Source organism: Lynx canadensis, chromosome B3, assembly GCF_007474595.2.
Source record: "Lynx canadensis isolate LIC74 chromosome B3, mLynCan4.pri.v2, whole genome shotgun sequence".
NCBI lineage: Eukaryota > Metazoa > Chordata > Mammalia > Carnivora > Felidae > Lynx > Lynx canadensis.
Genome location: NC_044308.2, coordinates 2057503 through 2073589, shown reverse-complemented (window position 1 = coordinate 2073589; position 16087 = coordinate 2057503). Strand labels below are relative to the sequence as shown.

General features: G+C 49.7%; 1 protein-coding gene across 1 annotated transcript in view; it reads right to left on the bottom strand.

The window, feature by feature from the left end:
• Nucleotides 1–16087, bottom strand: part of IL16 (interleukin 16) — a 74494-nt gene that overhangs the window by 40290 nt on the left and 18117 nt on the right. Inside the window, exons 2-4 of the mRNA XM_030317238.1 lie at nucleotides 5296–5404; nucleotides 1626–1768; nucleotides 93–203 (exon numbers count right to left, since the gene is read on the bottom strand). Of these exons, the coding sequence (XP_030173098.1) occupies nucleotides 93–203; nucleotides 1626–1768; nucleotides 5296–5404 (363 nt within the window). The remainder of the gene's footprint in view (nucleotides 1–92; nucleotides 204–1625; nucleotides 1769–5295; nucleotides 5405–16087) is intronic.

The window sequence follows — 16087 nt, the reverse complement described above, 5'->3', positions numbered from 1 at the left end:
CCCATCCCTATCTGCCTCCTTCCCTGGACGGGACGGCTCGTCAGGAGCCGGTGTCCATCCGGCAGCTTCTGTTGGCAATGGCCCTCGCTCACCTTGGCCTGGCCCTTCATCAGCACGATGTTGGAGATGACGGAAGCCTGGAGGCCCCCCGAGGGCTGTGCCAGCTGAGCTGTGCTGAGCGACCGGGTGGGTCTCGAGCTGCCCTGTGGGAAGGAAGGGGGTGGGGAGGCGTGAGCCGGGGGAACAGCAGCACCCACCTCAGGGGGCAGGGGGGACCCCAACCCTCTCTCCGGGGGGCCCACGGCACCAGCCCCGAACTTGGTCGACGAGGCACGGTGGGAGTCTGGGGGGGGGCGGGGGGCTGCCTTCAGTGGTCCGGGGCTTTCAGCCTTCTCCCTGCAGCTGGAAGCTATAGAAGGCTTGTCCACACAGCAGGTGCAGACTACACGACAGACCACAGCGGCCGAGAACGACGCGTCCTAGAACCAGGGTCTCCAAGAATGCCCTCCCCAGACTGTGTCCAATTCAAGACACGCGTACCGAGCACCCCCTTTGGGCCCGGCATGGGGTGGTGGGCAAGGAACCTGAAGATTTTAAAATGCGAGGCATAAATCCCCGGGGAGGCAGACAAGCGACTTGCATAAGAGAAGCTGAGTGTGCCAAGGAGACGTGCACCCCGCATGCTTCGGGAAGTCTCCCCCGCCCCCCACGGTAGGGGGGTATACAGCCCGGACCATCCATCACAGCTTAGATTCTGGGGCCCTGCCGCCTGGGTTCCTTTCCTGGCTGGTGACCTTGAGGAAGCAACTCAACCACTCTGTGCCTGTTGCCTCTTCTGTAAAATCACCTGAGCCGACACGGTGCTGGGGTCAGAGGCGCCGGGTGGTCCTGGGGGCAGCCTGAGTCCCTGCCGTGCAGGGCCCGGGGTTCGGGGACACAGCAGGAGGGGACGGACACTGCTGGGCTCCCGGCCCGCACCCCGCGCCCGACGTGGGAAGGACGCGCGGTGTGGGGCCCACGGGGCTTGGCTCGAATTCCGCCTGGTCCCTTAGCTTCTGAGACGTGTGAACTCAGGCAGCCCCTCGCCTTGGCCAGCCGCCAAGTTTCGTCGGCGTAAAACGGGGCCGACGCTACCTTGGTTTCTAAGCCTGTGTTATGAATTAGAGGCACAGGGTGCAAGGCAGGTCCCGACACCACGGGGCTAAGAGCGCGGGTGTTGGCGTCCTGGAGGTCTGACCCTGAGCCCCCGGGCTGCCCGCCCTGGTCGATGCCCCCTGGCACGCGTGCCCTAACCTGTCCCGGGATGGCTCCTCACCCACCGCCTGGAGCCCCGGTGCAGAGGGAGCGAAGGGCCCACAGAAGGCCTCAGCTTCCGCTCACGTGGCTCGTCAGCTCCCAGCAGCACAGACGGGCAGTGGCCGCAAGGGCCGGCTCGCGGGGCGCTCCGCGGTCACCGTTCCCGGTGAGGGTCTTTCCGTGCCCGGAGCTGCCCGCTCCCACCAGCCAGCCCCTCTCCTCGGTAGTGCCGGGACAGGGACGGGACCCCACCGGCTGGCCTCCGCAGCCACGGCCAAGCCCGGGCCCCTCCCGCGTCCCCTTCCCCGGCTCCCTCCCTCGGTTCTTACCGCAGACTTTCCCGCTGGGCAGTCCAGCTGCTGAGAGAGGGACTTCCGGCTGCCACACAGGGGGTAAGGCTGCCTGTCCGTGCCGGCCGCAGAGCTCTTTATCGTGTGAAAGTCGATCTCCCCTGTGCAGTAGGGATTAACACCTAAACCCCGGGGAGGAGGAAAGGAAGAAGCCGTCTGTGCTCTCAAAGCACAAAGGTCAGCGGAGAACACCCTTGGGTCCACCCCAAAGCCTTGGCCTCTCCAGCCCCACCCCAGCCCCACCGACAGGGCGGCCCCAAGGCCCTTCTCGATCCCCCTGTGAGTTCAGATCAGCACGGACGCAGGCCCCCAGGTCGGGACAGAGCGGGTGCCCCGAAGCACGGGCTGGTCTGAAAATGACTAGTGGGCGCGCTCCAGCCACAAGGACATCGATGAAGGTCAGCATCTCAAGTCCATGGGGAGGTGGGGGGTGCTGAACGCAGTCAGACATACAGCCATCGATTGAGTTCGTGGACAATGTGGTTACGAGAGCCAATGCAAAGGCCAAAATAACTTTTGAAAGGGAAACTACATATTGTGGTGCTTGTATAATAACATGAGTTTGTAATTAACGGCTGAGTTGAAATACGGAATGGAAAAACCAGCGGGGAGGCAGACTAAGGGTAGGTAATTCCACTTTTCCGGGGGAGGTCGGGGGAGGGCGACTTGGAAAATGCCGTCTCAAATATTCATTAATTAATGACACCCAAATGATTAGCTAATTGATCTTGTGTTAAGGAAACCAGGGTGCAGCTGGAAATTGAACACATCTCCCAAATCACTGCAAAACTCCAACACACACCCCGAGCAAGAGGCAGGGAACAAGGAAGTGACGAGTGACCAAATAACAAAGCGTAGAAAGCAGGTAAGTGAACGCAAACGTTATCCGTGAAACCGGCACCGATGGCGGGACATCTCTCTCTAAAAACGTTGCCCCCGTTTGTTTTCGAGACCTTACCGCGTATTATTTGCAGGACATAAAACGAACGAACAGTGAAATGAAAGGCACCCATAAGCGGTGCTAGAACCAAGCAGCCACTTAAAATAGCATTTGTCTCTGGGCCCCTCGGTGGCTCAGCGGGTTAAGCGTCTGACTCTTGATTTCAGCTCAGGTCATGATTCCAGGGTCTGTGGGATCGAGCCCCACGTCGGGCTCTGCCTGTGCTCACAGCATGGCACCTGCTTGGGGTTTTCTCTCTCCCTCCCTCTCTCTGTCCCTCCCCCTCTGGCACATGCCCTCTCTCTCAAAAGAAAGAAAAAAGAGAAAAAAGCTTTTATCTAGATTCTTGCTTCACGTCAAACAACAAACATTACTGATGGGTATAGTAGGCATTTTTTTTTAAAAAAAGGCATATCGTTTAAAAATGAGAAGGAAATACAGCCCAATATTTAGTAGTGATTTCAATAGTTCTCTGGACGTGGAAGAAACTTTAACATGATTAGGAAGGAAAAAAATATATAGATGTGATTATATAAAGGTGTCCTTATCTTTTTTTTTAATTTTTTAACATTTATTCATTTTTGAGAGAGAGAGGGAGGGAGCATGAGCAGGGGAGGGGCAGAGAGAGAGGGAGACACAGAATCTGAAACAGGCCCCAGGCTCTGAGCTGTCAGCACAGAGCCCGACGTGGGGGCTCGAACTCACGGACCGCGAGTTCATGACCTGAGCCAAAGTCGGGCTTAACTGACTGAGACTCCCAGGGGTCCCCCAGAGGCTCCTTATAAACTAACAATATTACTGATCCCACCAATAAAAAAAAAAAAACCAGGTAGACTCCCCAAAAGCAAATGAATGAACCAAGAGACGCTTAGAGTCGGCTGTGTGGAGGGACTCCTTCCACCTGCTCTTGGGGCCAGAGCACCGGGCAGGTCAGGTGCCAATTGAGGCGGAGGGAGGGGGAAGAAACACTCGGGAGCGTCTCCTCCGCCTCCAGTCCCCTGGTGGCACTCCTCCAGGACTGGGCTCCCCCAGCAACCTCAGGGCCAGGGGCAGGGAGCAAGCAGGGCTGGGCTCGTGGGCATGCGGCCTGTGAAGTCAGCCACGCAGACCCCCAAACGTAGAGGGAGCCTTGGCTTGATTTCTAACGCATCCATTTTGAAATTGTTAATATTTGAACAGGGGTCCCACGCTTCCATTTTGCACTGATCCCCACAAATTGTGTGGCCCTTCCCGGGTGAGAAGTGGGCTAGAAAGAAAGCAGAGGAAGCAGGAAAAATCTGCAGTAAAATACACATTTATAAATTTTAACACACTGTGGGCTGTGATTGAAGAAACAGGTGCTCGTACACATGACTGGAGTATCGGCTACTTAAAGCTGGCAGCACAGATCAAAATCTAAGGTGTGTTTTCCTTTCGAAACTCCGTTTCTAAGAAATTATTCTAGGGGGCGCCTGGGTGGCTCAGTCGGTTAGGCGGCCACCTTCGGCTCAGGTCACGATCTCGCGGTCCGTGAGTTCGAGCTCCGCGTCGGGCTCTGTGCTGACAGCTCAGAGCCCGGAGCCTGTTTCGGATTCTGTGTCTCCCTCTCTCTGACCCTCCCCTGTTCATGCTCTGTCTCTCCCTGTCTCAGAAATAAATTTTAAAAAAGTAAAAAAAATTAAAAAAAAAAATTATTCTAAAGGAGGCAACAAGCAAAAATGTATGATTAAAAACAGTGTAAGTAGCAGTCCAAAAATAGGAAATGAGCTTGGGGAACAACGTTTTAGATGGTGCATCCTGTGGCAGAATTATATGAGACAGAGTTTAAGGCACTTGCCCAAGGTCACATAGATAATGAGCTCTGGGAGCAAGTGTGAGCTCCAAACCCTACGCGCGTCCACTGCCCTCTGTGTTTCCCTCAGAAAATCATCACAGACGCAAACAAAATTTGAAGTGCAGACTCAGCAATGCTGATAATCTTAGTGGAAAACTGAGAATAACTTAGCTGTCTAACGGCAGGGAGTTAGTTACCTAGATCGGGTACACCCGTACAATGAAATACGAGGCACCCACTGAACGTGGTGTGTAGGAAAGAATTTCCAGGGACTCGAAGCCACGTCATGCTGTGCGTGAGCACGCGTGTGCGTAGTCTATAGGCATACGCGGGCACAAAAGGGAAATAACGAAAATGTTAACATCGATTATCTCTAACGGCGGCGTTTGGTGTGGCTTTCGTTTCTTCATGCCCTTCTGCGTTCTTCAAACGTCCTCACTTTGGATTACGGCTCTTCCATTTATAGCAACCAAGAATCATGGCGGCCACCAGCCTCAACTCCCCTCTTGTGACAGATGAGGGGGTGGAGGCCCCAGGAGAGCAAGTAGCCTTCCTGAAATCGAGGAGCCCATCAGAAGACAGAGTGGGAGGAAACCCTTTGTGTTTTATCCCCTATAATGGGTGTCCCCAACACGGCGCTGGAGTCCAACTAGAGGCGGGAGTGTCGAAACCATAGAGAGCCCCCCCCCCCGCCGCCCCACCACCACCTCTGGCTGGCCAGGATGTGCACGCGCGGTGACAGGTGGTCTCAGAGAGGCAAGCCGACCGCAGCCGGGTTCACCCCAACCGGACTAGCAGAGACCCGCCCTTCTCCAGATCTCCCCGCGTCACTCATATTCCTGGTCCTCAGCGACAGCGAGGCTCCGCCCCTGAGGACAGTTCGATGACGCACTTACTGGTCGAGTTGCTGCGTGTCCTTTGGTGACAGGCTTTGGGAAGCTGGCAGTTACTACTTTGCGGTTCTACTCTCCCAGACTTTTCTCGAGAAGTAGTTGTGGAAGCTTCCTGCAAAACAGTTCCCACCGTTTATTCAGCGAGTTCGCCAGAACAGAAAAAGGTGCACAGAACACCGAGGTTTTGACACTGACCATATGGACGGGCTTGTGGGGTTGTCTGTCTCCCCCGGTAAATTACAGGGTCTATGATGGCAGACGTATAGACTCATTGCCACCCATTCATCAATAGCTTCACCCATCACTTAATAAAAATTGAATGATAGATATACCACATAGGTACTGGACAAAGGCAACCGATGTCTAAACACCATGTCAGCCATTACGTGTCCTTTCTTTGTCAAGTGTTGGGGAAACAGGTGTGAACGAGCCAGACAGGACACGGATCCCAGGGCAGTGCTGTCCTCGTGAAGGAAAAACAATGGGGAATAAACAAACGAGAGTGACAGCTCATTACAGAGAAGGGCAAAGGTGGTGGACGAGAGAACTCAAGAGAGACCCAAAAGGGGAGCCTAGAAGGTGGTTCCAGAGAAGAGCTCAGGTCAGATCCTGTCGAATCCCATCCAATGAATGTTACAGGAATAGGTTTTTAAATATGGGACCATCCACGCATTCTTGAGAGTATTATGATTTTCCTATATTGCTGATTTCCATCTCCGAAGATTTAACTGAGGGGTTTTAAAATCAACATTCTCAAGTTAAATTCGGTTATGGCTCTTGCCATATTGGTCACAGTTTCCGTGCTCCTTTCTTATGCTAATAATTTGGAGACCCTCCCTTTGTGCTGAGTTTATAAGCAATATGTAAAACAGTACATCCTTGGACTCATTTCTCCGTCAGGGTGAATAATGAAACCGAAAACATAAGAGTCTGGGATTTTAGGGACAGAGAGATAGAGGTTGACAACGAGGTTAATGCTATTAATGATTTTACTTCCCTTCCTAAGTGTTTTTATATAACGTTATTACCCACAATGATCTTGACTTAATTCTTGAATTATGCTGGTTTCATTACTCGGTACCATAATTCTTGAGTGTGTGCGTGTGTGTGTGTCTGTGCAGGTGTGCTTTTTCTCAAGAAAGTTACACAGATGGAAAGCTCTCGGAATATTTGCGTGTCTGAGAATGTTATGTTGTGGTCGTCACGCTTAAACGATCGGTTGAGTGTAGAATCTTCGGGTGTTTGTTATTAGATCTGGAAACCACAGTTGGTTCAAATGCTCCCTGGGATTTAGTGTGCCAGGGTGGACATCTGTTAGGGGCACCTGCCACCTCTCCTACCTGATGTGCCCGCCGTTCCTCGAAGCCAGCCCTGTCAGCGCCTGGCTAATGTCGCGTGTCCGGTGTGTGCGTGAACTTCCAGCACCTGGAGCATTTCCCAGGGTGGAAGGAACACCTACTGTTGCCTCTCGCTTTGGACCCAGCGACCCAGCCTCCCCTCCAGCCCCTGGCACCGTGAGCTGGCGGGCTCTGGGGATCTGCCTCACTCACTTTCCGGGTGTTTTCCTCCCACGTGGTCAGCGGCAGGCTAATGAGCCCTTCCCCCGATCCAGTGCCACCTGCGCTACGTCATCCAGAAAGTTCTCAGGGGTTCCAGAACACGGTGGGCCCCTTTCCGTGGCTTCCTGTTCTGACATGCATCTCTCCCTGTTTGTATGTATATTCTTTGAATTGGGGTACAAATTTCCAAGAGGTGGGGAAATTAATAAAATGTACTCTGCAGCCCTTTGGAGCCAGAAGTCCACTCCCGGCCTTTTTGATGTTTAAAATTGAATTCGGTTCTCACCCAAGTTGGATCCTGTAAGGGACCACCTACCAGTTCCCCGTTGTTTCTCGTACCCATCGGTGTTTAATGCCAGACCTCCTCTCCGTAGCTTTCTTTTTCAGCAGCAGGTGGTGCTATATGAACCCAAACAAAACTGCCTTCTGTAATGAGGCTCCCCTGCGAATTTTCCGAAGGAGGCAGAGCACCGCTTCTATGGAAGGTGGCTCGTGCATTCGAAGTTTTAAGACTCTATATTTCTAGGACTTAGCATAATGATCTGTTCTTTGAATCAATTGCTTCATGCGATAGAATGTTCTAAAGAATATTTCTTAATTACAAGAGTCCCTGAGGCTTCATCCTAATTCTAATATCGAGACTCCCTTCCTACATTATCCCCCCTTCTCCATGCTCCCCAGTGAGACTATGGAAGTAAATAATAAAATGTGACTTCAGTAGCTCTCTTGGCTTCACTGAATGTAGAGAAGCCTAGTAAAACAGCCGATATGTCTCCTTGTCCAAAGTGAAGCCGTATTTGCAAAGTACCTTTGTAATGTGGGTTCCCCCCCAAATTTCTAATAAAATGGAGATGAGTAAGTAAGTGAGGTATATACAAACACGAATCCTAATCGTCTTTAAAAATAATGTTTATATAGATTGGAAGAACAGGCGTTGTTAAAATGCTTATCCTCCCCAAAGCAATCTACATATTTAATGCATCCTTATCAAAATACCAACAGCATTCTTCACAGATCTAGAACAAACAAACCTTAAATTCATATAGCACCAGAAAAAAACCCTGAATAGCCAAAGCAATCCTGAAAAAGAAAACTGAAGCCGGAGACCTCGCAATCCCGGACTTCAGGCTGTATTACAAAGCTGTAATCATCAAGACAGTGTGGTCTTGGCACGAAAACAGACATAGAGACCAATGAAACAGAACAGAAAACCCAGAACGGGGTCCACAACTATATGGTCAATCAATCTTTGACAAAGCAGGAAAGAGTATCCAACGGAAAAAAGAGTGTTTTCGACAAATGGCGTTGGGGAAACGGGACGGCGGCATGCAGAAAAATGAGCCTGGACCGTTTTCTTACACCAGACACAAAAATCACCTGAAAATGGATGAAAGACTAAATGTAAGGAAGCCATCAAAATCCTAGAGTCCTAGAGGAGAAACTCTGCCTCCCCCGACCAGAGCTGTCTCAGACGTAGGTGGCAGGCGGTCGGTCCCTTCCCTCTGCCACGGAGCCAGGCTCTGAACTAGCCGGAGGTTCTCACAACTTGCATCTACCCAGGCACCTGCCAAGCTCCCCGAAGTTGTGTGAACTTGATGTGTTTCTCTCTGACGCGGCTGTGGGAGTAGCTGACTCACTGGACGGCTACTGCGGGGAAGAATGGAAATGTGCTACCACGAACAGAAGGTGACGCCCAAGAGACAATTTTCTATCAGACGTGTGAACAAACCACCAACAACCAAAAACAGAAATGACACGGCCCCTGAAATTCCCCCAAGCAGAGGCAGTGCATAAGTCCTGCGGACTTTCTATCTCCTGGATACCAACAGGGATCCAACACTCATCCACACTCTGGGATTATTCCAAGGTTTTGTTCATTCTTTTTCATCTGTACAACTGTGAGCTTAGTGGTTTCTTGAACAGAAATGCACTGTGGGAGAGAGTGGGTAGAGCGTATTACCCTGGGCTTGTCATCTAATTGTTTGGACTCAGTTTCCCCCTTTGTAAGCCAAGGAGGTCAACTCAACAGCCTCCATAATCGCTTTCAGCTCCATGCTTCTGAACGCAACTGATGGCTATGTTTAAAGATCTAAAGGGCTACTGTCCTCTCAGAAATGATCACATGTTAGAAGGTCGCTCACAAGAACAAAATATCTTTCCTTGGCTCCCAGGGGCGCCTGGTCACTCTTGGGCAAGGATGTCCTGGGTGGAGTGGTTTCTCATCAAAGGAGTCTCTGTGGGATCCCCATGAACATTTGCTCAGTACGGCGCCCTTCCAACACACAGAACAGAGCCCTTTTGTTCCTGCTCCCAAGGTGGGCCTCCCCTTGGAGCTGAGGACTTGTCACTGAGGTCAGGGGCTAGCAGAGACATCTCAGACACATTTCCCCTCGTTCCTATCAGAGACGGCAGCATCGAGCAGCAGTTCTGTGGGTAGCGTGCCCATCGTTAGCTGGCCTACGGTCTCTACGTTGACCAGTCCCACCGGCGCCTGAGTGCGGAATGAGGTAGACTGGCAGCTACCCGTCTTTGAGGTATTTTTCCCAACAATGAAGACCAGCCGTGTAACTTCAAGAGTTAAGCAGCCAACCCTCAAATATGGAAATACCCCACGACCCCCAGAAAGTAAACCCAGGATGAATTTGCAGAGTTCTGGGGCACTGTGTCCTATAAAGCGAGATTATTCTGGAGACGAAACTCCTCCCCAGGGGCTAGAAGGGTCCGTTGCTCTCCTAGGGTCACTGATCTTGTCTGTAGATCCCTGATTGCTGGCAGAAGGTTCATGCTTCTGGAGTTTGCTGACTGCCTCCCACGTAAATATGAGCCTTTCCATTTTTTCTTTGAACTGAAACACCATAGTGGTTCCAGTCCAAGGCAACCGCAAAATATAACCCTACTGTCCTCCAGATCTGAGGCTTGCTTCCGGTGGTTGGGCTGATGACAATTCAGCAACAGGCTTTGATCTGTAAGTCACAAGGATGAGCAACTAGGCCTGGCACAGCAGTTCTGGGATGGTCGTGTGGGATGCTGAGGTCACACACCTCCTGACATGGAGAGGAAGGGTAGGAACCAAAAACCTAGGGGTCCTTCTCAAGCCCTCCTGTCCCTGTGACCTCAGTCACTTGTATTTCTACCTTTCCAAACACCCCAACATACCCATTCTTGTTGGCTATGCCCCAGTTCAGAATACACCCCCTACACTGGAATATACAAAGCCCTAGGGACCAGAAAGGGTATTTTTGAAGAATATTTTTAACAAATGGGGGCATCTGAGTGGCTCGGTCAGTTAAGCATCTGACTCCCTCTCAGTTCAGGTCATGATCTACTGGGTTCGTGGGATTGAGCCCCATGGTGGGCTCTTCACTGATGGCACAGTCTGCTTAGGATTCTCTCTCTTCCTCTCTCTCTCTCTCCCCCCCTCCACCCCTCCAATGCTTTCTCTCTCTCTCTCTCTCTCTCTAGTCTATCTATCTCTATCTCAAAAAAAACTTTAAAAATTTTTTAAAAAGAATATTTTTAACAAATAGCTCTGGGACAACTGGATATCTACATGAAAAAGAATGAAGCTGGACCCCTTTCTTACAACACACACAAAAATTAACTCCAAACGGACCTTAGACCTATGTATGAGCTGCAACTAAAAAACCTCTTAGAAGAAAACACAGATCCTTATGACCCTGGGTTAGGAAAACACTTCTTAGACATGAACCAAAAGTAAAAGTGACAAAAAAAATGTAGAAAATGGGCTTCCTTGGAATTACAAAATTTGTGCTTCAAAAGATGCCGTCAAAGAAGTGAAAAGACAACCCACAGAATTGGAGGAAATATTTGCCACTCATACGTATGATAAGGGACTTGTATCAAGCATATATAAAGAACTCCTACAACTCAATAATAGAAAGACAAATAATTTCAATTGTTTAAGTGGAAAAAGGAACTGAATAGATATCTTCCCAAAGAAGTTACACAAGAAGCATCTGAAAAGATATTCAACATCATTACCCATCAAGAAAATGCAAATCAAAACCACAGTGAGGAGGCGCTGATTCAAGCTGGCAACTAGAAGGATCCTGAACTCACTTCCCCCAACAGACACGTGAAATCTACTGCCACATGTGGACCAAAAACAAAAACCTAAAAACTGGCAGAGAGACCGCTTTACATCAGACAAATGAGAGAGTGGGGGGTGGGGGAGGGTAGGAAAGTCTGAGACACAGTCCCATAAACCCACTCATGAGGGGGCGACCCACAATCAGGAGGGGGCCCAAAACTTTGAGCTTCCCACTGAGGAGTGAAGAGCTTATACCCACCACATCAGGCACCCCAACTTTTAAGGCTCCTGAGAGATAAGCCTTCAAAACACCTGGCTTTGAAGAGCCCTGGGGTTCGTGTCCCCTGGACCCCCGGGGTTGTGGTGAGCTGAGGACCAGCTGCCATCAGGCTGGCGCACACCCATCGCCCCAAGGCCCAGACTTTACGCGAAAGACACTCATTTTTTTATTTTAAAGCGTTGGTCTGAGGGCCAGGGGTCTGTGGGAGTCCAATCAGGGGACAGAACTGGTGGGCGCCCTCTTCCCACCCCATCTGCCGGCGGGCACTATTTTTCCTTCTTCTTTCGCTCTTTTCTCTTTTCTTTTCCTTCCTTTTTCTTCTCCGTTTTCCCTTTGCGGCATGTGTCACCTCTGTGCTCCCTCTGTGCAGAGAGAGAGGGAGAGACAGAGAACCCCAAACAGGCTCCACGCTGTCAGCATAGAGCCCGACATGGGGCTTGAACTCACGAAACCTTGAGATCATGACCTGAGCCTAAACCTAGATGCTTAACCGACTGAGCCACCCAGGCGCCCCAAAAGTACGTTTTAATTGGGCGAATTGTATGGTGTGTGAGTTATATCTTAATAAAACCATTTTCAAAGGACTGTTCATTTATTCATTCGTAATATCCCTGTCCTCCACGGCTCCTCCTGCCGGCGTGATGTTGGAAACATGCAAACGCTATTCATGAGGCTGACTGAATGTCTGGTGGGTCTGCCTCTGACAGGGTCAAGGTCAAATGTGAGCTCCCTGGCGCCTCGTCCTTGCCCCCAGTGAGCCACACTCCCTGCCGTGGACCCGCTGCATCCTGTCCCATCTTGCTCCTGCTTATCCTTGCTCCTGGTCCCTTTTCAAGAGTAAGTTTAGGCGTCACGCCTCCGTAGTGACGTCTCCATGCAAAACAGCTGCCTCCAGAACAAATCCAGAACTCTCTCTGCGAAGCAGACCCAAGGAAGTCTTCAAAGCAGGAAGGCACTGAGGTGGTTGTCGGCCATTGTTTTAACGCCTGGTAGGACAGCCCTTCATCACATGCCTGTTTCACATGATAACACTATGTTGTCTAGTTAACAAGTGATGCCTCCCTGCTAGCTGTGTAAGAGCTCTCCTAAATTTAAAAACTTTCCCCCCCCAAAAATTTGAATATTCTTCTCCCCAAAGAGAGTTTATATTTCCTGTCACTTAATAGAAATGCCCTTCCGTAGAGTGTTGTCGTATCAGGTCTAGTGGGATGGTCCAAAGAATTAAATGAACTAATGTAAGCAAAGCACCTGCATCGGTGACCAACAAGCACCCCAATGTTCCAAACAGTCACCGAGTAGTGCCAATCTGTTTCCCAGATAGTCCTCCGTTCACATCCTCCTCTTCAGAGACTGGAAATACGCTACGGGAAATAACTGGAAAAAATGCACGAACGTGCGTAGAGATATGTCCACCTCAATGTCGGTGGGAGAAGGCGATGGTGAGGTGGCACCTAGGGTGTTTTGGCAGTAACCGGTCACTTTGATCCTTCTGCTAAAAACAAGTCAGAGTTGGAGGGGATGGGAAACAGCAAATACCGGTGAAAATAGCAAAGGAGTAAAAACACCCAGGGGCCACACAGTGAACAGAGGCTGCCCCTCAAGTTTCCTGGCAGGTAAGCAGCCCAGAAGCCGGCTGAGGCCCTGAGATCATTTTATGAACCGGCTGAACTTGAACTTCACCTTCTAGAGCTTTATGGGATATCGGGAGCAGAAGGGAAGTCCCGGCTTCTTCTCAAGATGTGAAGCTTAATAGGACACAGAGGGAGCTTCCCCCCTCCACACACACACATATTTACATCCTCAGTTAAAATGTAAACTGGAAATAAGTCCGTGCCCCCCTCGGGAACTGCACGAAAACTGCCGGCCTGGAAATGGCCGTGAACGGAAGAGGGGGAAGCCTTCCTCATTTGCTGGTGATTAACAATTACCAGACGGCCCTCGCAAGAGCTGGCAGCCCGAACTCGTACCACATGTGTGTCTTGAAAGAAACCTCTAGACCAGAATTTAGTTTAAAATGGTTCCAGGCTGGTGGTGCCCCAGCCACCTGGCAGGAACAAAATCGAAACTTCTCTGGAAGAATGAGCTTTAACTTAAGTCACAAAGATTCCCACCGAGGCACGAACAAGATGTATAAGCTCTCAGAGAAAAAGGTAAAAAAGGTTAAAAATAAAAATAAAATAAAATAAATTACATATATATACATATATACATATATATATCTATATATACCTGTATACCTATATATATATATACGCAAATGGATGAATGAATGCATAACTAACTAACTAATACATACATACATAAAACACATACTAGAATAGAGGCACCTGGGTGGCTCAGTCGGTTAAGCATCTGACTTCCGCTCAGGTCATGATCTCACAGTTCGTGGGTTCAGGCCCCATGTCAGGCTCTGTACTGACAGCTCCGAGCCTGGAGCCTGCTTTGGTTCTGTGTCTCCCTCTCTCTCTCTCTGTTCCTCCCCCACTTATGCTCTGTCTCCCTCAAAAATAAGTAAAAACATTAAAAAAAATTTTTTTTAAACACATACTGGAATAGGTACCCTGAGAGAGAGTCAGAAGGAATAAGACACACAAAATCAAACCTAGAAAGACTTCACAGTGTGGGGAAAAAAAAAGACACAGAAAGCAAAGTAAATACGTTTATATTTTCAAAGAAATAGAAGAGACGCTAGAACAACTTAAGGAGAGAGAAACCATGAAAATGTTCTCAGCAGGCTTGAAAAAGTACCAAGAAATTTAAAGAAATAATAACATTATTGAGATCTGAAAGTAAATCGGCGGGTTGGACAGTGGATGTGATGGCACCAGAGAGGGGCAAGAGGACTGAAATACAGACCTGAAACAGATGTCCCGACGGCCACCAAAAGGGACCAGGAGCATCGAGGAGGGTTCAGACCATGGAGGAGGAGTGGGGAGCCTAGCATCTAATCCACGTTCCAGGAGGACAGTCCCTCCCTGCACGTGAGCCTGGACGAGCTTCCTCCCGCCCCGAAGAAATCATTCGTCCACAGGGTCGTGAAACCCGACAAATCCCAAATAAGATGAGTAAAAGAAAAATCGTACTTAGCTCCTAGCTGAACCACCGAACGTGGAAACATAGAGCGGCTCTTTAAATCAGCCAGAGAGAAGACAGATGGTCTTTAAATGAGCAATGATTAAACCGGAAGCTCCCGTCTGGGGGGCAATCGTGAAATAATTAGTCCCACGTGGCAAGAGAAAGCGACCATCGGCGTAGACTCAGAGACCAGGTAACAAATCTTTAAGAGTGAGTGAAATGAAGTTCTTCCGAAGAGAAAACCTGAGGGACTTTGCCACCAGTGTATCATCACCAGTGCAACTCCAGAGAAGGGGGAGGGGGAGAGGGAGGGGAGGGGAGGGGGAAGGGGGAGGGGAAGGGGAGGGAGGAGGGGGAGGAGGAGAAAGAGGGGGAGGGGGAAGGGGAAAGGGGTCATAGGGAGGAGGAGGTGAAGGAGGAGGGGAGAGGGGGAGGAGAAGAAACTCCACGTTGAAGACCTGTGATACAAAGAACATCAATTAAAAAAAAAACTGCATATTTGGATAAATCCAAACAAAAATGGCTGCGTGGAATAATAACCATACCTTGTGGTTTCGCAAACGAAAGCAGAGCTAAGTTACCTGAAAATAATAGGATGTAAGCCGAGAGAGTACTGTTGGGATGAAAATATTCAGTGGTTTTTTTTTTGTACCGTTCGGAAGGTAAAAACGGATAAACTTAGCACTTCGAAAACCTGAATGTGCGTGCCAAATTTTCTGGGATAGTCATAAAATTACAGAAACAGAGTTATAAACAGAAACAATAGAGGAGAAGAACGAGAAAATATAACCAACAATAAAGGCAAGAAAGCAGAAGGGAAAAAAAAACAGGCAAAGTAGAAAAAAATATTTAAAATGACATAATTTTACACGCATATGTGTGCGTAATTTAAGAGGCCCTATGATCCAGCTAAAAGAGAAGGATTGTCTGGGGCGCCTGGGTGGCTCAGCCGGTTAAGCGTCCGACTTCGGCTCAGGTCATGATCTCACAGTTCGTGGGTTCGACCCCCGTGTCGGGCTCTGTGCTGACGGCTCAGAGCCTGGAGTTTCGGATTCTGTGTCTCCCCTCTCTGCCCCTCCCCTGCTCATGCTCTCTATCTCTCTCTCTCAAAAATAAATAAACATTAATTTTTTTTTTAAAGACAAGGATTGTCAGGATAGATGTCCTTTAAAAAAATTTTTTTTAATTCACTTTTAAATAAAAACTTAATTTTTTGGAGAAGTTTTAGGTTTACACCGAACTCGAGAGGGAAGTACAGAGATTTCCCACACGCTCTCTGCCCCCACACGTGCACAGCTGCCCCCATCGTATGCACCTGCCGCCAGAGGGCATGCTTGTTACCAGGGATGAACCCGCGCTGACGCGTCATCATCCGCAGAGCCCACAGTTCACCTCCGGTTCCTTCTTGATGGTGTACATTCTGTGGGTTTGGACAAATGCGCAATAACATGCCCCCATCACTGCAACCTGATGCAGAGGATGTACGTCACTGCTTCTGTTGATCCGCTCATTTCTCCCTCCACCCGCCCCACCCCGGGCAAACACTGATCGTTTACGGTCTCCATAGTTTGTCTTTTCCAGAAAGCCATGTGGGCGGAATCGCATAGAGGTAACCTTTTCAGACTGGCTTCTTTCGCTTAATAGTATACACTTAAAGTTCCTCCGCGTGTGTTCATGGCTCGGTGGCTGGTACGTCTTCAGGGCCGGATAACATCGGTTGTCCGAATGGACCACAGTTTGTGTTTCCATTCCCCTCCTGAGGGACCTCTCGGTGACTTCCAAGTTGGGGCGATTATGAACAAAGCTGCTGTGCCCATCCGTGCGCAGGTT